Raw genomic sequence first — 9,617 nt, 5'->3', positions numbered from 1 at the left:
TGGCAGTGCTGGGGGATGTGTGCGGTCCCCTTAATGTGTCCCCAGCCTTCAATTGCCTCCTTGCCAGCCCCTAAGAAAGAGCGACTGGATCCTCCAGAGGGACCCAGGGTCTGGGGGTTGTTATCAGCCTAGACAGTGTGAAGGGGGTGTGAGACATTGCCCTGCTGGGGGAGTATTTGAGAGAGAAGTTTCCCTGAAGTCCAGGCTTTGCTGGGGAGGTAGGGGGTCCAGTGTCTGTGCAGGTCCTGGGAGAGGCATCTCCTCCCCTTGCGGCCGGCATGAGACGTGTCAGGACAGTGGGCAAGTCCCGTGGGTTTTCAAGCTGGGAGGCCAGGACCTGGGTTTCCTGGAGGCTTCGTAGACTATGGGGTTTGTGCCATGAGGGGAGGTCTCCGGGCTCTGGTGTGTGTCTGGGACGGGGGCACGTGGGATCCAGGATACTGATTGGCCTATTGGGAGCTAGACTGGGGGGTCCGAGCGTTCAAGATCTAGTGCTTGGGAGGACTCGGGTCAGAAACCAGGGGTTAAGGGGTTGGCATCCAGTGCCTGGAGGTGGTAGGGTCTGCCTCTTATGGATGAGGTTTTAGTACCCAGTGCCTGCGGTGAAGGGATTTGGGGTCCAACAGCTGCAGTCGCCAGCACCCGCTCCTCTGCCATTGGGCTCTCGCGACTGTGGTTTGAGGAGTGAGGATCTGGTGGGTCGGGGCTTGGAAATCTGGGATCCGGTGGTTGAGGGTATAATGGTTGAAATGTGGGGATCCGGGAGTCGAAGCACAGGGATCCAGGACCCAGTGTCGAGGTAAAGGGATTCAGGAATCCAGTGGCTGGAGGGAGGGGGTCTGAGATCCAGTGGTTGGGGCCCCGGGACCTAGGCATTGAACTGTCAGGATCCGGTGCGCTGAGGTTTCTTGATATCCAGAATCCAGTGGCCGAGCTTGGAGATCCAGGACTTGAAGCATGGGGATCTAGGATCTGCCAGTGGATCTAGGATCCAGTACTGCCCGAGGACACTGGATCTGGTGCCTGAGGCAGCTGGGGTCTGGGGGCTTAGATACAGGGTATGTGCTGCTGTGGTTGGGGTATCAGGATCCGTTAGCTGGGTTGTGGGGGATCCAGTGGTTACGACGTGGAGGTCCAGGACTCAGTACGTGTTGGGGGAGAGGGAAACGTGGGATCCAGTGGCTGGGATGTGGGGATGCATGACCCAGTGGATGAAGTGTGGGAATCCTGTGGTCTGAATGCGTGGGCGGGGGGGACCTGGGATCCACTGGCTGGGTCCTCAGTCTCCAGTGGCCGAGGTGTGGGGGATGTCATGATGGAGGTGAGGGATCTGGGGGAGGGGTGGGCTCTGGGTCCCTCACCTGGACGTGACCCCCAGGGCCTGCTTCATGTTCTCGTAGACCACGTAGGAAATGCTCACGGCTGGGATAACCTTCATGAAGTTGGGGGCAATGCCCCGGTAGAGGCCCCGCACGCCCTCCTGGGACAGGATGTGACGGAGCAGACCCAGCATGGACAGCTGGGGGGCTCCCTCGATGGAGGCTGGTAGGGGGTGGGGAGGCCAGGTAAGGCCAAAGGTCCCCCTCTCGCTTCCCCCTCCCCCCAACTCCCCCCCAGGGCTGGGCCAGGTGGCCACTGCAGCAGGAGGGAGGAGGGTTAGACTAACAGTGGGACCTACCACTCAGAGTCGGGACTTCTACTGGCCTTGGAATTGGCTGCTCATCTCTTCACCCCAATCTGGAGGCCCCAAGTTTGGGGATGACTAGAAACAGAGCAGCTGTGTGCGGAGGGGGAGGTGGAAGAGGGCACAGAAATTTCCTCTTCCTGGAACTCAATTCCTTCTCCCTTTTCCCAGCTAACTCTTACTCAACCTTCCAACCTCCATTCCAAACCAGCTCTTCAGGGGAGCCCTCCTTGGCACCCCAGTCTAAGTCCAGCTTTTCCTTCTCCCCTTTATTCAACCCTAAATCCATACTTCATTGTGGAATGATTTATTCACCATCTTCCTTCCTCTCCAGCTTGGGAGCTCTTTGAGGGTGGAGGACCACATCTGTCTTACGCACGGATGACCCTCGGCAAAAATCACAAAACACAAATGCTAAAATCCCCGAGGAAATTCTCAAAAAAAGATTCAGGGATAGTAGCGGGAAAAGAAAAGAAAAAAGAACCTCAAAAGAGCAATACAGAGAAATACAGTAAAACAATTGTAGCCTGGCCCTGCTCCTCCTTGACCTCACTATATCCCAGCCTTGCAAAGTAGAACTCAAGTTACCAGCCCGGAAAGCTGCCTCCCAGCTGAGATGGCTAGGATGCTCTTCTGGCACTGGCTGTATCTGTTCTCCTACTTAGGGTAAAGGGCTCCCATCCCAATGTCACAAAAGGGTAAACTGAGGCCCAGAGAAAAGTAGGGGCTTTACTCAAGGCCATCAAGATCCAGGAGGATCCCAGCCCGGGACCCTGCCTTCTCACGGGGAGGAGCTGGGGATGGGAAGGTGGACCCAAGTCGTGAGACCTTCCCTACCTCCTCCTCCCACCCAGGCCTCACCTTGGGCCTGCATGCGGGTCCGGACCAGGGCCAGGGGGTAACTGGCTATCTGGCCACACGTGCTGGAAATGGTGCCGCAGGCCAGGAGCACGAGGATGCCCGGGTCGGCTGAGTCGTGGCTATACTGCTGGAGCCACCGGTTCTTCAGGGTCTGGCAGGGGTGGAAAAGGGAGGAGGGTGGGTTGGAGGTGGGTGACACCAGGTCCCTGGCTTCAGAGGTCCTGCTGGCTGGCTTCTGTATCCCATGATGGCTGGTGTTAGCCAAGCATTTTACCTTCATCTCTCACTCAAACGTCACCTAAACCCTCTCTGGTATGTGGAATAACAGCCCCCCTACTGTTCCTGCCTTAATCCCTGGAATCTGTGAATATGGTACCTTCTGTGGCAAAAGGGACTTTGCAGATGGGATTAAGTTAAGGATCTGGAGATGGGAGATTATCCCAGGATATCCAGGGGGGTCCAATGTCATCACAAGTCTCCTTCTAAGAGTCAGAGAAGGAGATGTGATGACAGAAACAGAGATCAGAGAGAGACAGAGAGAGAGATCTCGGCGGGGGGCGGGGAGATGCTATGCTGTTGGCCTTGAAGATGGGGAAGGGGCCATTAGCCAAGGAATGTGGGCACCACTAAAAACTGGAAAATGTAAGGAAACAGATTCTCCCATAGAGCCTCCAAAAGGAAAGCAGCCTGCTGACACCTTGATTTTAGCCCAGTAAGACGCATTTTGGATTTCTGACCTTCATAACTGTGAGATAATAAGTTTGTGATGTTTTAAACCACAGTTTGTGGTAATTTGTTACAGCAGCCATTGGAAACTCATACAGTCTCCAAGGTGGCCACCCCACCCCTTATCCCTTACCACTTCAGCTCAAACCTGCCGACTCCAATGGCCAAGCATCCATGGCTCAGCCTGAGGATTTAATCTGGTCCCAGGCAAGGCTGCTCTGGGCACATAGGAACAGGTGGGCAGTGCTGGGAAATAAGCACCCCCAGAAGCAACCTTCAAATGATGACTGACTTGGTATATCAATACCCCAGCTCCCTTGCCTCTCTGATGGGGGCATGTTCTGCACTTTCTCTTGGAGGTCCCCACCAGGATTGAGCTCCACCTGTCTGTTGTGGTAACTTGCTTGATAATGCACTGTTATGGGTTTAAATGCATCCCCCACCAAAAAAAAAAAAAAAAAAAAAAAAAAAAGATGTGTTGGGGTCTTAACCTTAGAATATGACCTTATTTGGAAATAGGGTCTTTGCAGACATAATGAATTAAGATGAGGTCATACTGGAGTAGGGTGGGCCCTTAACCCAATATGATTGGTGTCTGTAGAAGAAAAGAAGAAAAAGGACCCATAGGGGAGAAGACAGTCATGGTAACAGAGAAGAGGCAGAGACTGGAGTGATGCATCCACAAGCCAAGGAACGCCAAGGACTGCTGGCAAAGGCCAGAAGCTGGGAAGAGGCAAGGAAGGATACCCCCTACAGATTTCAGAGGAAGCATGGCCCTGTTGACACCTTGATTTTGGACTTCTAGCCTCCAGAACTGTGACAATAAATTTCTGTTGTTTTAAGTCACCCAGCTTGTGGCACTTTGTGAGGGCAGCCCTAGGAAACTAATACTAAAGCATGATACTTTTCGGTTGCCTTCCCTTCCCTGTCTTACTACTTCCCCCCAAAACCACTTGCCCCCCCATCCCTGCTTCTGGAAGACCTCCAACTAAGACAAGTACCATTACGATCCCCATTTTATTGATGAGAAACTGAGGCTCAACAGAAGTTACTTGCCCAAAGTCACAAGATAAAGGTGACAATCAACATTCAGAGCCACCCCCAAGTCCAGAGCTGTGCCCTCGGCCAATCCCTTCTGAAGCCTTCTGTGAGGCCTCTGTAAATCCAGGATCTTCTTTTTGGCCTTGGGACTGGAATTGCTCATAGGTTTCATTTCCTAAGTCAATTCCAGTGCATTGGTAATGGCTGCCTGGAACTGTGTTGAGAGGGACTCAGTGCTGTGATGGATTGGTGATGTCTGGCCTGGGCACGGAAGGGGAAAATAAGAATAGTTTACCATTACTGCCTTTGCAATTTCAATAGCCGCCTTTGGGGGCTGGAGCTGCATTTGCCAAATAGGTGTTTTTAAGAGCAGTTCCGTTAAAAAGAGGTTCTGATGACTGGAAAAGTATGGTTAACACTGGGCTTAAAGAAAAAAAAGGGGTAAATCACTTTTCTGCAGGACTTCTCAGGGCCTTTAAGGGACTAACTTAGATCTTGAAATGCCAAGAGGGCACAGGGCTTTTCAAACTTCTTAGACCTCTGAAATCCCTTTTGGGGTAAAGAATGAATGAAATAAGGTTGCAGAATAAGGTCTTATTTCTGCTCATGACTCTGAATGGCTTCCTATCACATTTAGGAGAAACCCAAACTCATGATCAATTGAGTCCTTGCTGACTCTTCAGCTCCCTCCAGCCACTCAAGACTTCCACTCCTCAACAACAAAAGTCTCATCAAAAAATGGGCAGAAGACCTAAACAGACATTTCTGCAAAGAAGACATTTAAGATGGTCCACAGGTATGTAAAAAGATGCTCAGTGTGGCTAATTATTAGAGAAATGTAAATCAAAACTGCAATGAGGTATCACCTCACACTGGTCAGAATGGCCATCATTAAAAAGTCTACAAATAATAAATGCTGGAGAGGGTGTGGAGAAAAGGGAACCCCCCTACACTGTTGAAGGGAATGTAAATTGGTGCAGCCACTATGGAAAACTGTATGGAGGTTCCTTAAAAAACTAAAAATAGAGTTGCCATATGATCCAGCAATCCCATTCCTGGGCATATATCTGGATAAAACTATAATTTGAAAAGATACACCTTTGAGGGTGTATCTTCCGTCACAAAAGATACATCGAAAAGATGCACCCTTATGTTCATAGCAGCACTATTTACAATAGCCAAGACATGGAAACAACCTAAATGTCCATTGCCAGATGAATGGATAAAGAAGATGTGGTACATATATACAATGGAATATTACTCAGCCATAAAAAAGCATGAAACATTGCCACTTGCAGCAACATGGATGCAACTTGAATTATCATACTAAGTGAAGTAAGTCAGAGAAAGACAAATACCATAAGATAGCACTTATATGTGGAATCTAAAAGATGGTACAAATGAACTTATCTACAAAACAGAAACAGACTCACAGACATAGAGAACAGACTTATGGTTACCAAAGGGGAAAGGTCGGGGTGGGGAGGGATAAATTGGGAGTTTGGGATCAGCTGATATATACCACTATATATAAAATAGATAAACAACAAGGTCCTACTGTATAGCACAGGAACTATACTCAATGTCTTGTAATTAACAATAATGAAAAAAAAAAAAAAGACTTCCACTCCTCCAATAGGCCATATTCATTCCTGCTTCTGGACCTTGGCATTGCCTGTGCCCTTGTTCACACTCCCTCCTGATATATATTCAACTCATCACTCCAACACCACCTCTCAGAGACATTCCTAGACACGCCCCCCTCCTGCCCATGGCTACTTTCGATTGCAGATCCTGTTTATTATCTTCTGAGAACATTTCAGGATCTGAAATTACTTATCTGCTGGTTGACTTGACTTCTTTGTTCATTGGAGGGGTGCCCCGGGAGGACAAGAATTATGTTGTACTCCCTGAATGCAGCATCCAGCACAGTACCCAGAACACACGGATGCTTAGGACATAGTTGCTAAGTGAACGGGTGAATGAGTGAATGAATGAATGAATGAACAAACGAATGAATGAAGCCTTGTCTCATTTGGCTCCGTAGACACTGGGTGCTGGTAGGGCAGGTATGGATGGCAGGTACTGGGGATCTTAGATCAGGACCAGCTACGTCATTTGCGGGGCCCGGTGCGAAATAAAAATATGTGAGGTCCCTTGTTCAAAGATTATTAAGAATTTCAAGAGGGTGACAGCAAAGCATTTAACCAAGTGTGGAGCCCTTCTGAGTTGGTGACTCTACAGGTTGCCTGCCCACGAAGCTGGGCTGGATACAAAGATTGGGGGTGGGGGGATGCCTGGGAACTTCTGAGGCTGTGCTAACTGCGAGAACCTGGTGATCCCACCAGGAGAAGGGAAAAGCAATGGATGAGGTCCCTGGAAGAGAAACAGCAAAAACTCCCAGCTCCTGCTTCTCCTGATAAAGGCCCCAAGATGCTGGCCATGGGGTATGGATTTTATGGTGGCGGCGATTACTGAAATGGCCTTGAAGAAGACATTGGCCTGGAGATGGAGGTGCATCTGACCCACGTTTTTGGGGGGATGGGCATCTTTGAAGCTCATCTTCGCCTGCTCCCACGTTTCTGTGAGCTAGAGCGGTCCCCGACTTTCACATGTCCTGAGACCCGGGAAGGCCAAAGTACAGATGGAAGGTTCTTGCGCTGGGAAGTGAAAGAGTGGCGGGGCAGGGGGGGAGGTCCAATGCCTGACGGAGTTCCCCGGGATCCCAAGGCCCACAGTGCTTTGCTTCTCCACCCCTAGCTATGGAGGTCAACTGAGCCAGCCCCACAGGAAGGGCAGATCCCAGAGAAGGGAGGACCACAGACCTCGTAGACAGCCAGGTCGATGCCCGCGTAGGGGATGATGCCCAGCATGTTGGGCAGGTAGCCGCGGTAGAAGGCTCGGGGCCCTTCTCGCTCCAGGATCCGCCACGCACAGTCCAGCAGCCCCTTATACTGGCCCGTCCGCCGAAGGGCCAGCCGTGTCTTCAGTACCTGGGGAGAAGCCGGTTATCCCTGGAAAAGCTGCCTTCGGAATCACTACATCCAGGAATGAAGACACTTAGAAACTGTACCTCCTAGATGGAGATACCCTGAGAATAACTGAATTAAAAGAACCACTTGTGGGACTTCCCTGGTGGTCCAGTAGTTAGGATCCTGCACTTCCCTTGCAAGAGGCATGGGTTCGATCACTGGTTGGGGAATTAAGTTCCTGCATGCTGCTTGGTGTGGCCAAAAAAATAAATAAATTTTAAAAATAAATAAAAGAACCCCTTGTTCTAGAATCTTCTTCTACCCCCAAACGCTATACCTACAAACTGGTTACGCCTATCAGAGCTGCACGTGGCACCCACTGCTGTCTCCCAGTATCTTGTTACCTTCTCCCTTATCAATAGAAACTGCTCTTTTCAGCAAGAACACAGCCTCTAGAAATAAAGACTACATTTCTCAGCTTCCCTAGGCGTGTGGCCATGTGACTGAGTCCTAGCTGATGAAACAGAAGGTGAAGAGGTATGCAAGGCTGTCAGAAAGCGTCCTTAAAGGCAGGGAGGCGTTCCTTCCTTTGTTCCTCCTTCTTGGCTGGAGACTGAAGAACAAGCAGTCATTTTAGTCCATGACGTGGGTGTCACATGCTGAGGTGGTAGAAGAAGACAGAGGGAAGGAACCTGGGTCTCTTAACATTCCGAAGCCACCAGACCACCCCTGAACTGCTCACCTCCGGACTTCATTTATGTGATTTGAGTTTTCCGTCACTCAGAATCCTAAGTGATGCGTGGCGCAATCTGAAACTGGAAGTGATTTCTCCTAGAAATGATTCCCTTGGGAACAAGCATCCTGGAAACCAGTATCCTTAGACGAGTCATATCCATAAAGGGCTGGACCCCACAACTGTTATCTAAACAGCTAAACCATCACTACTGTCTCCAGAAGTCACGCCTCAAACCGTGACACCCAGACCAGCTACACATGAAGGAGCATTGCTCTAATGAGCTACAGTCTGAATCAAGAAGAAGCAAAGTTATAATCCCAAATGCTTATCCCACCTTGGAGTGAAATGGTTATTGCAGGCCCGCCCGCAGCCCTGCAATGGAGCCTCTGCTAGGGCCCCTCCTTCTCACCTCCATGGGGTAAATGACGGTTTGGGCTGTGGCACCAGCCAGGGAGCCAGCCACAAAGCGCTCCTGCACATGCAGTGTCTCCTGCTGCCCCCAGATGGCCCGCTTGATCTGAGAGGGAGACACAAGAGGTGGCGGGACCTCAGGGGTTGGGCCTTCAGGGCACTTGGACCTTCCCTCTGCTGTCCTCCTCCTGGGCGCACCCCGAAGGGGGGCAGATGCCCACTCCTGGGGACCCGCAGACATCCCCCACCCCCAGGCCAATCCTGCAAACCTTCATGTCCGTAGCCCACGCCTCCCCATGCCTGCCCCCACCTGCTCATAGGCCATGAACTTGATTGCCGACTCAGGTGCAATCTTGAGCACGTTAATCCCGTTGCCACGCCACAGGGAGCGCAGGCCCCCCTCTTGGATCATGCTCCGTAGGCCTCCCAGGATGTTCAGCCGGTTGGTCTTGGAGGCGTGGACCTGGGTGGGAAGACCCAGGTGGCTCTGGGGACCCCTCCAGGGGTCCAGGCCTAGGGAAGGGGGTGGGTCTCTCCAGGGCCCCTCACCTGCATGAAGACCTTGAGGCGGTCCAGGGGGGCTGTGCCCGTCCGGGACACGGCACCCGCCATCGCACCTGCCACCAGCTGTTTCCACCACATGCCAGTCAGCTTCTCCTGCTCCGAGAACTCATCCGGGATGGTCAGGCACTCGCCAATGTCCAGGACCTGGGGATGCAGAGGCTGGGGGTGTCATGCCCCGGTGGGGCTGGGGGGATGCAACTCTGCCCTAAACTGGGGCGTCTCCCCCATGAATCTCAGGGTACCCACCAATGAATCCCAGTCCACCAGTGAATCCCACTTGGAGACCCCAGAGATCTCTCTCAGATCCCTACCAGATCCAGCCCTGAAGTCTCCACAAAAGATAACAACGTCCTTCCTGGGGATGGCCACCAAATCCCATCAAAGCACCCTATTCAAGTCTCTACCTCACAGCGGACTTCCCTGGCGGTCCAGGGGTTAGGACTCCGCGCTTCCACTGCAGGGGGCACGGGTTCGATCCCTGGTCGGGGAACTAAGATCCCACATGCCGCGTGGTGTGGCCAAAAATAAATAAATAAAAGAGAATATATAAGAATATATAGGGCTTCCCTGGTGGCGCAGTAGTTGAGAGTCCGCCTGCCGATGCAGGGGACGCGGGTTCGTG

General features: G+C 51.6%; 1 protein-coding gene across 6 annotated transcripts in view; it reads right to left on the bottom strand.

Annotated features, from left to right (window-relative positions):
- Window positions 1-6: 6 nt before the first annotated feature.
- The window catches only part of SLC25A23 (solute carrier family 25 member 23), a 13,447-nt gene continuing 3,836 nt past the window's right edge, over window positions 7-9,617 (bottom strand). Inside the window, exons 5-12 of one of the 6 annotated variants that reach the window (XM_055083026.1) lie at window positions 8,981-9,139; window positions 8,742-8,894; window positions 8,430-8,537; window positions 7,138-7,305; window positions 6,815-6,901; window positions 2,546-2,696; window positions 1,362-1,542; window positions 7-1,039 (exon numbers count right to left, since the gene is read on the bottom strand). In XM_055083026.1, coding sequence (XP_054939001.1) covers window positions 985-1,039; window positions 1,362-1,542; window positions 2,546-2,696; window positions 6,815-6,901; window positions 7,138-7,305; window positions 8,430-8,537; window positions 8,742-8,894; window positions 8,981-9,139 — 1,062 coding nt within the window. In that variant the 3' untranslated portion in view covers window positions 7-984. Of the gene's footprint in view, window positions 1,040-1,361; window positions 1,543-1,678; window positions 1,763-1,999; window positions 2,072-2,545; window positions 2,697-4,261; window positions 4,574-6,754; window positions 6,973-7,137; window positions 7,306-8,429; window positions 8,538-8,741; window positions 8,895-8,980; window positions 9,140-9,617 lie in introns of those variants that run through there. The other 5 variants (XM_055083024.1, XM_055083025.1, XM_028485626.1 and 2 more) reach the window with 5 other exon arrangements.

The sequence above is a fragment of the Physeter macrocephalus genome, unplaced genomic scaffold (genome assembly GCF_002837175.3).
Source record: "Physeter macrocephalus isolate SW-GA unplaced genomic scaffold, ASM283717v5 random_483, whole genome shotgun sequence".
Taxonomy (NCBI): domain Eukaryota; kingdom Metazoa; phylum Chordata; class Mammalia; order Artiodactyla; family Physeteridae; genus Physeter; species Physeter macrocephalus.
Note: the sequence above shows the minus strand (reverse complement) of the source record. Positions and strands in the feature narration are given on the sequence as shown.